Source organism: Aulostomus chinensis, chromosome 13 (genome assembly GCF_037954235.1).
Source record: "Aulostomus chinensis isolate RoL2024-O1b breed Wild chromosome 13, RoL_Achi_v1.0, whole genome shotgun sequence".
In the NCBI taxonomy this organism is placed as follows: domain Eukaryota; kingdom Metazoa; phylum Chordata; class Actinopteri; order Syngnathiformes; family Aulostomidae; genus Aulostomus; species Aulostomus chinensis.
Window position 1 is genome coordinate 8279565 of NC_141332.1, and position 17113 is coordinate 8296677.

Below are 17113 nucleotides of genomic sequence, written 5' to 3' on the forward strand. Positions count from 1 at the left end.
CACGATTTATGAAGCCAGATTAATTTATTTTGTCCACTAAAAATTCCAGAACATTTTTCAGCTGGTCGAGCCGCTCATTGATCCCCGTTATTCCCCTAATGTCCTCCTGCCACTGGGTCTGGGTGGGCTGGAAGACCGTCATCAGCATGGTGCTGGTGCTGGGGTCGGGTGATGGGCTGGCCCAAATGCCGCTGGTCCTGATAACTCTGAGCCGGCGGACGGGCTAGACCACAAAATCACACCCACTTGAGGTACACCCCGCCCATTTCTGGATCAAGCCCTGCTCCTCTGGGCAGAATAGAGAGGAATTTCTGTTTGTAGGTCTGAATGCACGTTGCTCAGTCATGATGACTGAGATTATATCTGCAGTGATGATGACTAAATGGCTGAGATGAAAGAATCACCAAAGGCCATAACAGATATTTACATGGGATGCAAAACAAAGTTTACAATTCAGTCAAACAATAAAAGACTTCTTCATAGGTTTTTTTTGGGGGACTGCAAATTACACCGTAATAAGACACAATGAGCAAAGGTAAGTAAATGTACTTTGACAATTACAGTACCAACTGTCATCACAAGATATTCTGGGCGTACTTGATGGGAGGTTGTGTGATACCTTAACGCATGAAAGTTACAATGTACCAAAAAATATTCAGTTGATCTTCAGAGGATGTAAATGTAATAAAACTGCTGGGGGGTGGATGGTTACTTTTGCTTGCAGAACTCTGGTATTTATATTATGCTTTTCTTTTCACTTCGCTTTGCTACCGGCCATTTGCAAAAAGAAGTCTTGCAGAGTGACACAAGACGATACAACCTTTCAAATGTCTTGGGTGAGGGAGCATTTGGCAAAGTTTTTGAAGCAGTAACACAGACTACAGAGGAGAAGGTGGTCCTAAAACTTCTAAAACACAAAAGCCACTCAAAAAGAGAGGTAGGTCATCAAAGTCTTTGTGACAAAAATGCCTTTTGCTTACTTAGATACAGTTTTGTCTTTGATAAGGCAAAAAGCTGGTACCAGACTGTATCTCTAAACAATGTCGTCTCTTGATCGTCTCTACAGATTGCCATGCTGGAAGCAGTGAGCGTCCTCGACCTGGACAAGACAAACATTGTCAGGTACATTGAGAGGTTTACCAGCAAAGGAAACACCTATCTGGCATTTGAGAGGCTGGATAAGAGCTTGGTGGACTTTTTATGCGATGAAAGACAAAAGCCACTAATGCCGAGTGAAATTCGGCCTTTAGCCCAGCAGGTAAAAGCTGTTTTGAATGACTCTATTCACCAATACCGAGAATAGACAGATCTTCACCTGGTCAATGGTAACTTTAACTATATATGTTGCCCCTTATTTTCTACAGTTGCTGACAGCATTGGATGCCCTACACTCCATTGGTGTCATTCACTCTGACCTGAAGTTGGACAATGTGATGTTGGTGAACCAAAAAGAAAAGCCTTTTACATTGAAGGTCATCGATTTTGGTTTGTCCCTCCGAAAATCTGAGCTGGCAAGTAGACAAGGCTGGACAATGCAAGTACAGGCACTACGGTAAGATCAATCTTGGAAGCCCCTCTTTTAAAATCTTTGCTGCACAGCTGTTAATCAATTAGAAGTTGTGCACAATCTGAATTTTCTTTCAAAATCTCACTTTTTTTCTACCAATAGTGCACCTGAAATCGTTCTGGGCCAACCAGTAACTGAGGCCATAGATATGTGGAGTATGGGCTGTCTTCTCGTGGAGTTGTACACAAGAAGACGCCTGTTTACGAGCGATACATACCAGATGGTGAGTAACAGAATATAACCTTCTTACACAATACTGCACACAAACATCCAAACTCATCCAGAGATGTAAAGCAGGTCCAGGATCTGGGCTAATAAGATTATTATTGATTGTTCCTCTAGATGAGAGAGATGGTCAAACTCTTTGGCCAGCCACCTGACCACCTCCTGGATGCCGGCAAATACACACACCATTACTTCACCGAGAGCAAGTACTATTCACCAAAATGGAGGCTGAAGGTAAATGATCTTGTTCTATGTTTTCTAGATGTGTTCAGTTACATAGCAACTCTTTAAAATCCCATTTGGGGAGAAAGCATCTAATACAGTGTTTTTGTTGCTGTAGACCCCAAAGGAGTACACGCTGGTGACTGGCAATACACCTGAGAGAAGCAAGAACTTTATCCATTCCCTGGAGGACCTGATGACAGTAAGTGGTCCATTTGCTATCATACCAGTTTGCTCTGCTGCTGAGAGAGTAGGATCCTGTTTAATAGAATTGTTGCGAATTCAGTTCCCCACAGAGACAGAGAGCTCAGCCGTGTTGGAGGATCGAGCAGCATTTGTGAACCTCCTGAAGGTTCTTTTTGAAATGGACCCTGAGAAGAGGATCTCACCAGAGGAGGCCCTGAAGCACTCATTTATCACAATGGCCCATCTGAGTACCTACAAGGATGACAACTCTTAGTAAGTAACTGTTGTTGCCATCAGTAAGACTGGGTAGACTCCTGTGTCGATGAATTCAATAACTGATTCTGTCCTTGTCATGGTTTTGATTTTTCCAGTGAGAAAGACTGTGTTGAGAAAATGCAGTTGATTTCAACAAGCTATGCTGAAGGTGCTATTCCTCACCCCAATTCTGGAGTAGCTCTCAGTCACATGTCCTTGACGGAGAAATCAGCTGCCACCCAGGGTGCAGACAGGGGTCCAGCTAAGGAGATGGCTGGCGTCAAACCTGATCCTCAACACGTAAAACGGAAGAAATGTCTGCCGATAAGACTATGTTGTTGTCTCAGGAACTTATGGAGAAATATGATTCACAGGAGGAACAGAATCACTCCCACATGATAATCCCAAAAAGAAAACAGAATTGCAGAGGCACTTCCGAGATTTGAAAAAGTATAAAAGGTCATCCTGGCAAGAACTGGTTAAAAAGTGCATGGGCCTATGCATAGCGGCAATTTTGGTCTTCATCAGGGCAGGGAACAGGAAGTAGAACCAAGCTTAAAAAGGACAGCCTTAGGTGTTCAGTGGGTGGAGACTTCCCATGATGTCACACAAATTGTGACACACAACTAGTAAATTACAAAAACACAATTAATTAACATAACTGACATAGAGACATAACTAGAGAAATGGAGAGAGAGAAGAAAAAATTTTTCAATTGAAAAAATAAAAGCACACAAATGAATGCCCACTGTACAAAGAAAGAGGGACGAGTCACATCCCTCCTTAAGGCCAGGAAAAGAGGTTGCCTTCAGTTTACTGATCCAAAAGGTTTCATTTTGGAGAAGGATCTAGGGAGGGGGGTGGAGCCTATGCCAGCAGCCTTAAAGTGAAAGGCGGGGTTCACCTTGGACGGGTCGCCAGTCAATCACAGGGCCAACATATATAGACAGACAACCATTCACACTCACAGCCATGCTTACGCTCAGTTTAGAGTATCCAATCAGCCTAGTCTCCATTTGCATGTCTTTGTCTAGCTTTAGTCAGCTGTCCAAAAGCACTCAGTTTTTCCCCTGAGTAAGAATCAACAGAAATCCAAGTCCAGTTCTTGTTTATTGTCTTGATGGCAATTTCCTCATGCAGTTTGTTTTGAGGACTTGCAGCTTCATGGAGAGCTTGTTTCCATCCAATCCCATCACTAGATTTTGGAGAAACTCAAAAGTGTTTTGCAATTCCTTCAGATAGCTCAAGTTTAAATAAAAGATCAAGCCAAACATGGTTACGCATTCATTTGCCATGCATCTCAAGTCTTGCAGTATTGCACATCCTTCAATGAGGACGCCAACATCAGCAGGTGGATCTGTTCCCTCGGCTTCTTTTTGTTGGACAAGGTAGATGCCCAGAACAACTTTCTCCATTTCTCCCTCTGCACCAGCATCAACAACCTCATAACGGCAGAAAGAAACAGTATTATTTTCAACATATATGTATTACTAATGTATATTAAAATATAACACTTGGAATTGTGTTTTTTTCTTGTATAGAAGTGTGAATGGGCAGCAGAGTGGTGCAGTGGTCAGCACTGTCGCCTTGGTGTGTAGTAGGAACTTCTTTCAAGGAGGAAGGCGTATAAATGGTCAAACTCTGCTTAATTGACGGATTAGCTGCTTCTTTATGCCTTTGCCTTGCCTTGCCTTTATGAATTTTTCTTTTTTTTTTAAATTTTTTAACCTGTCCTGTTCAGTAGCTGAGGCAAGCAGCATCAATGTTCCTGGTGCCTTGTTGTACTGAAGTAGTTTTATTCTGCATAGGAGGAATCTGATACACTCCTCCTATTGCCATTTATGTTTAATTTTATTTGGAATGGTATTGGTTCATTGATAAAGCGACCGGACTGAGGCTCAGGAGTGGACAGGAAGAGAGAACAGGGACAGGACAGCGAAGACAAGGGGGAGGGGGGAGACAAAACAACAACAACAGCAGAAAACAACAACAACAACAATAAAAAACACACAAAAAAACAAAACAAAACAAAACAAAAACAAACAAAAACCAAATAAACAAAGAAAAAGTAACAACAAAAGAAAAAGAAAGAAAAAGAACATTGGTTGCACAATTTCCGGTGCAGGCTTACCATTTGGTTTAATATAATTTTAAGATAAATGTCTGAGTGTGTGTTTATGGGTCAGATGTGCGCCGCATGCTTGTATGTGTGTATACGCGTGTGTATGTGTATGTGTGTGTGCTACGGTTTTTCTTGGATGCTGTGCATAGCTGGCTGTAACTAATGTGGGGGGCAAGGACATCGCACCCCCAGTCCAGGATAGCAGGTAGGTCAGGACCAGGTCACCAAAGCACCCCGAAACCCCCAGGACACGGGAACCCCAGGCCATCCCCCCCCCCCCCCCCCCCCCCCCCAGGAAACAGCCACAGGCCCAACCCATGCCAGGACCCATAGGAAAGCATAGGAGCAGCAAACCCACCCAGAAGCAACCCACAGAGAGACGGGGCAGAGATGACCCTAGTCCCGCCGGGCACCCCCCCACCCCCACAGCATGAGCAGAGCCCAGGGGCACAGGGCCCCTCTGGCCCAAGACCCGACCAGAGCCCCCCAAGGGGTCCGCCAGCGGCGAGGCTGACACCCACCCACACCCCACACCCAGGCGGGGCAGCCACAGCCCACCACAACGACCAGGCCCACCGCCCCCGAACAGAGCTACCCCCCCCCCCGCAACCCACGATCCCCATACCCTCTACCTATCCCCTGTTCTCCCCCTCCCCCCAGAGCAGGAGAGCTTCAGGCTATAGGGCACCACCAGCCAGCCAGCCGGGACCCCCCACTCCCCGGAGAGGCCCAGCCCGCCCGCCAGGGTGAGCCGAAGGCACGCACGCCCAGGACCGCCACCCCCGGACAAAACAATCATACTCTCATCTTCCTCCATACAGGGACTGAGTACTCCATAGATGCTGATACGGTCCAGGGCACCTCAAACTGAGTGAAACCGCCAGCGAGCGATCCACCGCACAACAGCAGGGCCCGTGACCAACCCCAGCCCAACCACCACGCCAGGAAGAGGACCACCCACCCCCAAAGAGCCCCGGCCAGGCCCCCAGGCCTGCAATGGTGCAGTTAGCAAAGGAGGCAGCACTGGACCCACTCCCTGCCCCAGCTGCCCCCCCATCCCAACATGGTGCAGGGTGCGTGTTGTGCATGGGAATGTAGATCCTTACATTCATCGCAAGGGTTTCCACTCCATCAATGTGCAGATGGAGGGATGGACACCGATCCCAGATGGGCAGTCGTCCTGGCATGCCAGGTTTTCATTTCCACAATGTGAATGGGTAAGAAGCGATTACACGATTTATGAAGCCAGATTAATTTATTTTGTCCACTAAAAATTCCAGAACATTTTTCAGCCGGTCGAGCCGCTCATTGATCCCCGTTATTCCCCTAATGTCCTCCTGCCACTGGGTCTGGGTGGGCTGGAAGACCGTCATCAGCATGGTGCTGGTGCTGGGGTCGGGTGATGGGCTGGCCCAAATGCCGCTGGTCCTGATAACTCTGAGCCGGCGGACGGGCGAGACCACAAAATCACACCCACTTGAGGTACACCCCGCCCATTTCTGGATCAAGCCCTGCTCCTCTGGGCAGAATAGAGAGGAATTTCTGTTTGTAGGTCTGAATGCACGTTGCTCAGTCATGATGACTGAGATTATATCTGCAGTGATGATGACTAAATGGCTGAGATGAAAGAATCACCAAAGGCCATAACAGATATTTACATGGGATGCAAAACAAAGTTTACAATTCAGTCAAACAATAAAAGACTTCTTCATAGGTTTTTTTTGGGGGACTGCAAATTACACCGTAATAAGACACAATGAGCAAAGGTAAGTAAATGTACTTTGACAATTACAGTACCAACTGTCATCACAAGATATTCTGGGCGTACTTGATGGGAGGTTGTGTGATACCTTAACGCATGAAAGTTACAATGTACCAAAAAATATTCAGTTGATCTTCAGAGGATGTAAATGTAATAAAACTGCTGGGGGGTGGATGGTTACTTTTGCTTGCAGAACTCTGGTATTTATATTATGCTTTTCTTTTCACTTCGCTTTGCTACCGGCCATTTGCAAAAAGAAGTCTTGCAGAGTGACACAAGACGATACAACCTTTCAAATGTCTTGGGTGAGGGAGCATTTGGCAAAGTTTTTGAAGCAGTAACACAGACTACAGAGGAGAAGGTGGTCCTAAAACTTCTAAAACACAAAAGCCACTCAAAAAGAGAGGTAGGTCATCAAAGTCTTTGTGACAAAAATGCCTTTTGCTTACTTAGATACAGTTTTGTCTTTGATAAGGCAAAAAGCTGGTACCAGACTGTATCTCTAAACAATGTCGTCTCTTGATCGTCTCTACAGATTGCCATGCTGGAAGCAGTGAGCGTCCTCGACCTGGACAAGACAAACATTGTCAGGTACATTGAGAGGTTTACCAGCAAAGGAAACACCTATCTGGCATTTGAGAGGCTGGATAAGAGCTTGGTGGACTTTTTATGCGATGAAAGACAAAAGCCACTAATGCCGAGTGAAATTCGGCCTTTAGCCCAGCAGGTAAAAGCTGTTTTGAATGACTCTATTCACCAATACCGAGAATAGACAGATCTTCACCTGGTCAATGGTAACTTTAACTATATATGTTGCCCCTTATTTTCTACAGTTGCTGACAGCATTGGATGCCCTACACTCCATTGGTGTCATTCACTCTGACCTGAAGTTGGACAATGTGATGTTGGTGAACCAAAAAGAAAAGCCTTTTACATTGAAGGTCATCGATTTTGGTTTGTCCCTCCGAAAATCTGAGCTGGCAAGTAGACAAGGCTGGACAATGCAAGTACAGGCACTACGGTAAGATCAATCTTGGAAGCCCCTCTTTTAAAATCTTTGCTGCACAGCTGTTAATCAATTAGAAGTTGTGCACAATCTGAATTTTCTTTCAAAATCTCACTTTTTTTCTACCAATAGTGCACCTGAAATCGTTCTGGGCCAACCAGTAACTGAGGCCATAGATATGTGGAGTATGGGCTGTCTTCTCGTGGAGTTGTACACAAGAAGACGCCTGTTTACGAGCGATACATACCAGATGGTGAGTAACAGAATATAACCTTCTTACACAATACTGCACACAAACATCCAAACTCATCCAGAGATGTAAAGCAGGTCCAGGATCTGGGCTAATAAGATTATTATTGATTGTTCCTCTAGATGAGAGAGATGGTCAAACTCTTTGGCCAGCCACCTGACCACCTCCTGGATGCCGGCAAATACACACACCATTACTTCACCGAGAACAAGTACTATTCACCAAAATGGAGGCTGAAGGTAAATGATCTTGTTCTATGTTTTCTAGATGTGTTCAGTTACATAGCAACTCTTTAAAATCCCATTTGGGGAGAAAGCATCTAATACAGTGTTTTTGTTGCTGTAGACCCCAAAGGAGTACACGCTGGTGACTGGCAATACACCTGAGAGAAGCAAGAACTTTATCCATTCCCTGGAGGACCTGATGACAGTAAGTGGTCCATTTGCTGTCATACCAGTTTGCTCTGCTGCTGAGAGAGTAGGATCCTGTTTAATAGAATTGTTGCGAATTCAGTTCCCCACAGAGACAGAGAGCTCAGCCGTGTTGGAGGATCGAGCAGCATTTGTGAACCTCCTGAAGGTTCTTTTTGAAATGGACCCTGAGAAGAGGATCTCACCAGAGGAGGCCCTGAAGCACTCATTTATCACAATGGCCCATCTGAGTACCTACAAGGATGACAACTCTTAGTAAGTAACTGTTGTTGCCATCAGTAAGACTGGGTAGACTCCTGTGTTGATGAATTCAATAACTGATTCTGTCCTTGTCATGGTTTTGATTTTTCCAGTGAGAAAGACTGTGTTGAGAAAATGCAGTTGATTTCAACAAGCTATGCTGAAGGTGCTATTCCTCACCCCAATTCTGGAGTAGCTCTCAGTCACATGTCCTTGACGGAGAAATCAGCTGCCACCCAGGGTGCAGACAGGGGTCCAGCTAAGGAGATGGCTGGCGTCAAACCTGATCCTCAACACGTAAAACGGAAGAAATGTCTGCCGATAAGACTATGTTGTTGTCTCAGGAACTTATGGAGAAATATGATTCACAGGAGGAACAGAATCACTCCCACATGATAATCCCAAAAAGAAAACAGAATTGCAGAGGCACTTCCGAGATTTGAAAAAGTATAAAAGGTCATCCTGGCAAGAACTGGTTAAAAAGTGCATGGGCCTATGCATAGCGGCAATTTTGGTCTTCATCAGGGCAGGGAACAGGAAGTAGAACCAAGCTTAAAAAGGACAGCCTTAGGTGTTCAGTGGGTGGAGACTTCCCATGATGTCACACAAATTGTGACACACAACTAGTAAATTACAAAAACACAATTAATTAACAAAACTGACAGAGACATAACTAGAGAAATGGAGAGAGAGAAGAAAAAAGATTTCAATTGAAAAAATAAAAGCACACAAATGAATGCCCACTGTACAAAGAAAGAGGGACGAGTCACATCCCTCCTTAAGGCCAGGAAAAGAGGTTGCCTTCAGTTTACTGATCCAAAAGGTTTCATTTTGGAGAAGGATCTAGGGAGGGGGGTGGAGCCTATGCCAGCAGCCTTAAAGTGAAAGGCGGGGTTCACCTTGGACGGGTCGCCAGTCAATCACAGGGCCAACATATATAGACAGACAACCATTCACACTCACAGCCATGCTTACGCTCAGTTTAGAGTATCCAATCAGCCTAGTCCCCATTTGCATGTCTTTGTCCAGCTTTAGTCAGCTGTCCAAAAGCACTCAGTTTTTCCCCTGAGTAAGAATCAACAGAAATCCAAATCCAGTTCTTGTTTATTGTCTTGATGGCAATTTCCTCATGCAGTTTGTTTTGAGGACTTGCAGCTTCATGGAGAGCTTGTTTCCATCCAAACCCATCACTAGATTTTGGAGAAACTCAAAAGCGTATTGCAATTCCTTCAGATAGCTCAAGTTTAAATAAAAGATCAAGCCAAACATGGTTACGCATTCATTTGCCACGCATCTCAAGTCTTGCAGTATTGCACATCCTTCAATGAGGACGCCAACATCAGCAGGTGGATCTGTTCCCTCGGCTTCTTTTTGTTGGACAAGGTAGATGCCCAGAACAACTTTCTCCATTTCTCCCTCTGCACCAGCATCAACAACCTCATAACGGCAGAAAGAAACAGTATTATTTTCAACATATATGTATTACTAATGTATATTAAAATATAACACTTGGAATTGTGTTTTTTTCTTGTATAGAAGTGTGAATGGGCAGCACAGTGGTGCAGTGGTCAGCACTGTCGCCTTGTTGTGTAGTAGGAACTTCTTTCAAGGAGGAAGGCGTATAAATGGTCAAACTCTGCTTAATTGACGGATTAGCTGCTTCTTTATGCCTTTGCCTTGCCTTGCCTTTATGAATTTTTCTTTTTTTTTTAAATTTTTTAACCTGTCCTGTTCAGTAGCTGAGGCAAGCAGCATCAATGTTCCTGGTGCCTTGTTGTACTGAAGTAGTTTTATTCTGCATAGGAGGAATCTGATACACTCCTCCTATTGCCATTTATGTTTAATTTTATTAGGAATGGTATTGGTTCATTGATAAAGCGACCGGACTGAGGCTCAGGAGTGGACAGGAAGAGAGAACAGGGACAGGACAGCGAAGACAAGGGGGAGGGGGGAGACAAAACAACAACAACAACAGCAGAAAACAACAACAACAATAAAAAACACACAAAAAACCAAAACAAAACAAAACAAAAACAAACAAAAACCAAATAAACAAAGAAAAAGTAACAACAAAAGAAAAAGAAAGAAAAAAAACATTGGTTGCACAATTTCCGGTGCAGGCTTACCATTTGGTTTAATATAATTTTAAGATAAATGTCTGAGTGTGTGTTTATGGGTCAGATGTGCGCCGCATGCTTGTATGTGTGTATACGCGTGTGTATGTGTATGTGTGTGTGCTACGGTTTTTCTTGGATGCTGTGCGTAGCTGGCTGTAACTAATGTGGGGGGCAAGGACATCGCACCCCCAGTCCAGGATAGCAGGTAGGTCAGGACCAGGTCACCAAAGCACCCCGAAACCCCCAGGACACGGGAACCCCAGGCCACCCCCCCCCCCCCCCCCCCCAGGAAACAGCCACAGGCCCAACCCATGCCAGGACCCATAGGAAAGCATAGGAGCAGCAAACCCACCCAGAAGCAACCCACAGAGAGACGGGGCAGAGATGACCCTAGTCCCGCCGGGCACCCCCCCCACCCCCAAAGCATGAGCAGAGCCCAGGGGCACAGGGCCCCTCTGGCCCAAGACCCGACCAGAGCCCCCCAAGGGGTCCGCCAGCGGCGAGGCTGACACCCACCCACACCCCACACCCTGGCGGGGCAGCCACAGCCCACCACAACGACCAGGCCCACCGCCCCCGAACAGAGCTACCCCCCCCCCGCAACCCACGATCCCCATACCCTCTACCTATCCCCTGTTCTCCCCCTCCCCCCAGAGCAGGAGAGCTTCAGGCTATAGGGCACCACCAGCCAGCCAGCCGGGACCCCCCACTCCCCGGAGAGGCCCAGCCCGCCCGCCAGGGTGAGCCGAAGGCACGCACGCCCAGGACCGCCACCCCCGGACAAAACAATCATACTCTCATCTTCCTCCATACAGGGACTGAGTACTCCATAGATGCTGATACGGTCCAGGGCACCTCAGACTGAGTGAAACCGCCAGCGAGCGATCCACCGCACAACAGCAGGGCCCGTGACCAACCCCAGCCCAACCACCACGCCAGGAAGAGGACCACCCCCCCCCAAAGAGCCCCGGCCAGGCCCCCAGGCCTGCAATGGTGCATTTAGCAAAGGAGGCAGCACTGGACCCACTCCCTGCCCCAGCTGCCCCCCCATCCCAACATGGTGCAGGGTGCGTGTTGTGCATGGGAATGTAGATCCTTACATTCATCGCAAGGGTTTCCACTCCATCAATGTGCAGATGGAGGGATGGACACCGATCCCAGATGGGCAGTCGTCCTGGCACGCCAGGTTTTCATTTCCACAATGTGAATGGGTAAGAAGCGATTACACGATTTATGAAGCCAGATTAATTTATTTTGTCCACTAAAAATTCCAGAACATTTTTCAGCCGGTCGAGCCGCTCATTGATCCCCGTTATTCCCCTAATGTCCTCCTGCCACTGGGTCTGGGTGGGCTGGAAGACCGTCATCAGCATGGTGCTGGTGCTGGGGTCGGGTGATGGGCTGGCCCAAATGCCGCTGGTCCTGATAACTCTGAGCCGGCGGACGGGCGAGACCACAAAATCACACCCACTTGAGTTACACCCCGCCCATTTCTGGATCAAGCCCTGCTCCTCTGGGCAGAATAGAGAGGAATTTCTGTTTGTAGGTCTGAATGCACGTTGCTCAGTCATGATGACTGAGATTATATCTGCAGTGATGATGACTAAATGGCTGAGATGAAAGAATCACCAAAGGCCATTACAGATATTTACATGGGATGCAAAACAAAGTTTACAATTCAGTCAAACAATAAAAGACTTTTTCATAGGTTTTTTTTGGGGGACTGCAAATTACACCGTAATAAGACACAATGAGCAAAGGTAAGTAAATGTACTTTGACAATTACAGTACCAACTGTCATCACAAGATATTCTGGGCGTACTTGATGGGAGGTTGTGTGATACCTTAACGCATGAAAGTTACAATGTACCAAAAAATATTCAGTTGATCTTCAGAGGATGTAAATGTAATAAAACTGCTGGGGGGTGGATGGTTACTTTTGCTTGCAGAACTCTGGTATTTATATTATGCTTTTCTTTTCACTTCGCTTTGCTACCGGCCATTTGCAAAAAGAAGTCTTGCAGAGTGACACAAGACGATACAACCTTTCAAATGTCTTGGGTGAGGGAGCATTTGGCAAAGTTTTTGAAGCAGTAACACAGACTACAGAGGAGAAGGTGGTCCTAAAACTTCTAAAACACAAAAGCCACTCAAAAAGAGAGGTAGGTCATCAAAGTCTTTGTGACAAAAATGCCTTTTGCTTACTTAGATACAGTTTTGTCTTTGATAAGGCAAAAAGCTGGTACCAGACTGTATCTCTAAACAATGTCGTCTCTTGATCGTCTCTACAGATTGCCATGCTGGAAGCAGTGAGCGTCCTCGACCTGGACAAGACAAACATTGTCAGGTACATTGAGAGGTTTACCAGCAAAGGAAACACCTATCTGGCATTTGAGAGGCTGGATAAGAGCTTGGTGGACTTTTTATGCGATGAAAGACAAAAGCCACTAATGCCGAGTGAAATTCGGCCTTTAGCCCAGCAGGTAAAAGCTGTTTTGAATGACTCTATTCACCAATACCGAGAATAGACAGATCTTCACCTGGTCAATGGTAACTTTAACTATATATGTTGCCCCTTATTTTCTACAGTTGCTGACAGCATTGGATGCCCTACACTCCATTGGTGTCATTCACTCTGACCTGAAGTTGGACAATGTGATGTTGGTGAACCAAAAAGAAAAGCCTTTTACATTGAAGGTCATCGATTTTGGTTTGTCCCTCCAAAAATCTGAGCTGGCAAGTAGACAAGGCTGGACAATGCAAGTACAGGCACTACGGTAAGATCAATCTTGGAAGCCCCTCTTTTAAAATCTTTGCTGCACAGCTGTTAATCCATTAGAAGTTGTGCACAATCTGAATTTTCTTTCAAAATCTCACTTTTTTTCTACCAATAGTGCACCTGAAATCGTTCTGGGCCAACCAGTAACTGAGGCCATAGATATGTGGAGTATGGGCTGTCTTCTCGTGGAGTTGTACACAAGAAGACGCCTGTTTACGAGCGATACATACCAGATGGTGAGTAACAGAATATAACCTTCTTACACAATACTGCACACAAACATCCAAACTCATCCAGAGATGTAAAGCAGGTCCAGGATCTGGGCTAATAAGATTATTATTGATTATTCCTCTAGATGAGAGAGATGGTCAAACTCTTTGGCCAGCCACCTGACCACCTCCTGGATGCCGGCAAATACACACACCATTACTTCACCGAGAGCAAGTACTATTCACCAAAATGGAGGCTGAAGGTAAATGATCTTGTTCTATGTTTTCTAGATGTGTTCAGTTACATAGCAACTCTTTAAAATCCCATTTGGGGAGAAAGCATCTAATACAGTGTTTTTGTTGCTGTAGACCCCAAAGGAGTACACGCTGGTGACTGGCAATACACCTGAGAGAAGCAAGAACTTTATCCATTCCCTGGAGGACCTGATGACAGTAAGTGGTCCATTTGCTGTCATACCAGTTTGCTCTGCTGCTGAGAGAGTAGGATCCTGTTTAATAGAATTGTTGCGAATTCAGTTCCCCACAGAGACAGAGAGCTCAGCCGTGTTGGAGGATCGAGCAGCATTTGTGAACCTCCTGAAGGTTCTTTTTGAAATGGACCCTGAGAAGAGGATCTCACCAGAGGAGGCCCTGAAGCACTCATTTATCACAATGGCCCATCTGAGTACCTACAAGGATGACAACTCTTAGTAAGTAACTGTTGTTGCCATCAGTAAGACTGGGTAGACTCCTGTGTCGATGAATTCAATAACTGATTCTGTCCTTGTCATGGTTTTGATTTTTCCAGTGAGAAAGACTGTGTTGAGAAAATGCAGTTGATTTCAACAAGCTATGCTGAAGGTGCTATTCCTCACCCCAATTCTGGAGTAGCTCTCAGTCACATGTCCTTGACGGAGAAATCAGCTGCCACCCAGGGTGCAGACAGGGGTCCAGCTAAGGAGATGGCTGGCGTCAAACCTGATCCTCAACACGTAAAACGGAAGAAATGTCTGCCGATAAGACTATGTTGTTGTCTCAGGAACTTATGGAGAAATATGATTCACAGGAGGAACAGAATCACTCCCACATGATAATCCCAAAAAGAAAACAGAATTGCAGAGGCACTTCCGAGATTTGAAAAAGTATAAAAGGTCATCCTGGCAAGAACTGGTTAAAAAGTGCATGGGCCTATGCATAGCGGCAATTTTGGTCTTCATCAGGGCAGGGAACAGGAAGTAGAACCAAGCTTAAAAAGGACAGCCTTAGGTGTTCAGTGGGTGGAGACTTCCCATGATGTCACACAAATTGTGACACACAACTAGTAAATTACAAAAACACAATTAATTAACAAAACTGACAAAGAGACATAACTAGAGAAATGGAGAGAGAGAAGAAAAAAGATTTCAATTGAAAAAATAAAAGCACACAAATGAATGCCCACTGTACAAAGAAAGAGGGACGAGTCACATCCCTCCTTAAGGCCAGGAAAAGAGGTTGCCTTCAGTTTACTGATCCAAAAGGTTTCATTTTGGAGAAGGATCTAGGGAGGGGGGTGGAGCCTATGCCAGCAGCCTTAAAGTGAAAGGCGGGGTTCACCTTGGACGGGTCGCCAGTCAATCACAGGGCCAACATATATAGACAGACAACCATTCACACTCACAGCCATGCTTACGCTCAGTTTAGAGTATCCAATCAGCCTAGTCTCCATTTGCATGTCTTTGTCTAGCTTTAGTCAGCTGTCCAAAAGCACTCAGTTTTTCCCCTGAGTAAGAATCAACAGAAATCCAAATCCAGTTCTTGTTTATTGTCTTGATGGCAATTTCCTCATGCAGTTTGTTTTGAGGACTTGCAGCTTCATGGAGAGCTTGTTTCCATCCAAACCCATCACTAGATTTTGGAGAAACTCAAAAGTGTATTGCAATTCCTTCAGATAGCTCAAGTTTAAATAAAAGATCAAGCCAAACATGGTTACGCATTCATTTGCCACGCATCTCAAGTCTTGCAGTATTGCACATCCTTCAATGAGGACGCCAACATCAGCAGGTGGATCTGTTCCCTCGGCTTCTTTTTGTTGGACAAGGTAGATGCCCAGAACAACTTTCTCCATTTCTCCCTCTGCACCAGCATCAACAACCTCATAACGGCAGAAAGAAACAGTATTATTTTCAACATATATGTATTACTAATGTACATTGAAATATAACACTTGGAATTGTGTTTTTTTCTTGTATAGAAATGTGAATGGGCAGCACAGTGGTGCAGTGGTCAGCACTGTCGCCTTGTTGTGTAGTAGGAACTTCTTTCAAGGAGGAAGGCGTATAAATGGTCAAACTCTGCTTAATTGACGGATTAGCTGCTTCTTTATCCCTTTGCCTTGCCTTGCCTTTATGAATTTAAAGGGAGGACATAACAATAGACTCCTTGCCAACATATTGTATGTTAATTTTCTACTTCAGAACTTCTGGTATTGTTTTTCCGGTCTTTCAAAATAAAGCATTCACAGAAATGAAATCTCTGGTTAAACACAACCATTTCTTGTTCCTTGTGACATGTAAATCTTGTAAATAGTAACATTGTTAACTGTAAATACTCTGCCCTTTTTAACTGACCATGAATTTACTTATTTATTTACCTTAACATTTCTTAACACTCCTGCCCGATGAACAAATGTTCATCAATACTCAGGCCATTGCTTTAAAGTTTAAACAATCTCTAAAGGATATATCAGTTGGACAGGTCTCTGTCACAGTCACAGCGGTGAGGTTGTCTTGTCTGGATTTATTGTCTTGTGTTTATTTCTTTGTGTTATTTTTGAAGAATTAATTTCCCTCTCGTTTCAGTGCACCAGCCTCTCCTCCTGTTGTCATCCTGCATTCCCCGGTCCTGTCAGTCAGCGTCTTCCCCGCCCCCTCTTGTGTCTCATGCTGCTGATTCCACTCTCCCCTATTACGCCCCACTCACCTGTCCTCCATCAGTGTGATTAGCTCCTAGTGTATATATGTCTCTGTCTTCCCCTGTCTCGTCGCAGAAGTGTTGTTCGTTGTCGACCACGGAAGCCTTACAGTCACAGTTGAATCATTGCAATCCAAGTCAAGAGCTTGTTTATTTTGTAATTTTTATAGTCAGGTTAAAAGAAGTTATTGCCAAGATCAGTTAAGAAGTTTATTTTCTAGTCTTAGTGTGGTCACGTTGTGATTCATTTTTTGTTGTTTTCTCAGCCCTCCTCCGTTGAGTGAGCGAGCTTTGCTTTTTTAGTTTAGCATTTAGTAATAGAGTAGCCAGTGAGGCATAGATAGTTTTATTTCAGCCAGAGTAGTCTGCTGCGCTTTACCTTTTGTAGAGTAGATTTTGTTAGATCTCTTTGTAAAGATCTTTTCCCCTTTCTTGAATTTGTTTTCTCCCCCTCTTAGATAGATAGCCATTAGCCCAGAAGTAAGAGTGTGTGTGTGAGTGCTTGTGCGTGTGCGAGGCTTTAGGAATTTTCATAGCCCGCTCCTCTGACTTTGGTGAACAACCAGTAATGCTTGTTCCTGTACTGCATTCCTGAATCTGGGTCCTCCTTTGAGTCCGGTCCTGACAGTCTCCTCAACAAACTGCCCACAGATGTGCGAACAACACATGAACGAACACGTCCATCTCTGCCTGGAAACAGTTCAGTTATTCTGCCCATTTTCCACGTCTGTCTGGCCAATTTGTCCTCTCAAATCAGCACATCTCCCACCTTCAACACAGTGGGTACAGG

At 45.1% G+C, this 17113-nt stretch overlaps 3 protein-coding genes across 11 annotated transcripts; all 3 read left to right on the forward strand.

The window, feature by feature from the left end:
* Positions 1-253: 253 nt before the first annotated feature.
* LOC147250756 (homeodomain-interacting protein kinase 2-like) lies at positions 254-4037 on the forward strand. 4 transcript variants are annotated; one of them, XM_086223005.1, is made up of 8 exons: positions 254-535; positions 792-937; positions 1067-1258; positions 1365-1552; positions 1670-1790; positions 1910-2026; positions 2133-2473; positions 2572-4037. In XM_086223005.1, exons 1-8 carry the CDS (start codon positions 526-528, stop codon positions 2852-2854), a joined length of 1398 nt encoding a protein of 465 aa, XP_086079131.1. In that variant the 5' UTR covers positions 254-525; the 3' UTR covers positions 2855-4037. The 4 variants fall into 4 exon arrangements, with proteins under 4 accessions (XP_086079131.1, XP_086079130.1, XP_086079129.1 ...); XM_086223004.1 differs by having other exon boundaries at positions 255-535; positions 789-937; positions 2572-4036; XM_086223006.1 differs by having other exon boundaries at positions 257-937; positions 2133-2216; positions 2301-2473; positions 2572-4034.
* Positions 4038-5620: 1583 nt separating this feature from the next.
* LOC147250757 (homeodomain-interacting protein kinase 1-like) lies at positions 5621-10741 on the forward strand. 3 transcript variants are annotated; one of them, XM_086223008.1, is made up of 8 exons: positions 5621-6343; positions 6597-6745; positions 6875-7066; positions 7173-7360; positions 7478-7598; positions 7718-7834; positions 7941-8281; positions 8380-10741. In XM_086223008.1, exons 1-8 carry the CDS (start codon positions 6334-6336, stop codon positions 8660-8662), a joined length of 1401 nt encoding a protein of 466 aa, XP_086079134.1. In that variant the 5' UTR covers positions 5621-6333; the 3' UTR covers positions 8663-10741. The 3 variants fall into 3 exon arrangements, with proteins under 3 accessions (XP_086079134.1, XP_086079133.1, XP_086079135.1); XM_086223009.1 differs by having other exon boundaries at positions 5625-6745; positions 7941-8024; positions 8109-8281; XM_086223007.1 differs by having other exon boundaries at positions 5623-6745.
* A 1232-nt stretch (positions 10742-11973) lies between these two features.
* LOC147250758 (homeodomain-interacting protein kinase 2-like) lies at positions 11974-15843 on the forward strand. Of its 4 annotated transcripts, none has more exons than XM_086223012.1 (8): positions 11974-12143; positions 12400-12545; positions 12675-12866; positions 12973-13160; positions 13278-13398; positions 13518-13634; positions 13741-14081; positions 14180-15843. In XM_086223012.1, the coding sequence occupies exons 1-8, from the start codon at positions 12134-12136 to the stop codon at positions 14460-14462; spliced, it is 1398 nt and encodes a 465-aa protein (XP_086079138.1). In that variant the 5' UTR covers positions 11974-12133; the 3' UTR covers positions 14463-15843. The 4 variants fall into 4 exon arrangements, with proteins under 4 accessions (XP_086079138.1, XP_086079137.1, XP_086079136.1 ...); XM_086223011.1 differs by having other exon boundaries at positions 11975-12143; positions 12397-12545; XM_086223013.1 differs by having other exon boundaries at positions 11976-12545; positions 13741-13824; positions 13909-14081.
* Positions 15844-17113: the final 1270 nt, after the last annotated feature.

Excerpts from the sequence above, each read along its gene's own strand:
- LOC147250756 (XM_086223003.1), top strand. The coding sequence starts at position 743 with ATGCTTTTCTTTTCACTTCGCTTTGCTACCGGCCATTTGCAAAAAGAA. Across the intron at positions 1,553-1,669 it reads ATGCAAGTACAGGCACTACG|TGCACCTGAAATCGTTCTGG; the intron begins GTAAGATCAATC and ends TTCTACCAATAG. Across the intron at positions 2,027-2,132 it reads CACCAAAATGGAGGCTGAAG|ACCCCAAAGGAGTACACGCT; the intron begins GTAAATGATCTT and ends TTGTTGCTGTAG.
- LOC147250757 (XM_086223007.1), top strand. The coding sequence starts at position 6,551 with ATGCTTTTCTTTTCACTTCGCTTTGCTACCGGCCATTTGCAAAAAGAA. Across the intron at positions 7,067-7,172 it reads TTCGGCCTTTAGCCCAGCAG|TTGCTGACAGCATTGGATGC; the intron begins GTAAAAGCTGTT and ends TATTTTCTACAG. Across the intron at positions 7,361-7,477 it reads ATGCAAGTACAGGCACTACG|TGCACCTGAAATCGTTCTGG; the intron begins GTAAGATCAATC and ends TTCTACCAATAG.
- LOC147250758 (XM_086223010.1), top strand. The coding sequence starts at position 12,351 with ATGCTTTTCTTTTCACTTCGCTTTGCTACCGGCCATTTGCAAAAAGAA. Across the intron at positions 13,399-13,517 it reads CGAGCGATACATACCAGATG|ATGAGAGAGATGGTCAAACT; the intron begins GTGAGTAACAGA and ends TTATTCCTCTAG. Across the intron at positions 14,082-14,179 it reads TACAAGGATGACAACTCTTA|TGAGAAAGACTGTGTTGAGA; the intron begins GTAAGTAACTGT and ends TGATTTTTCCAG.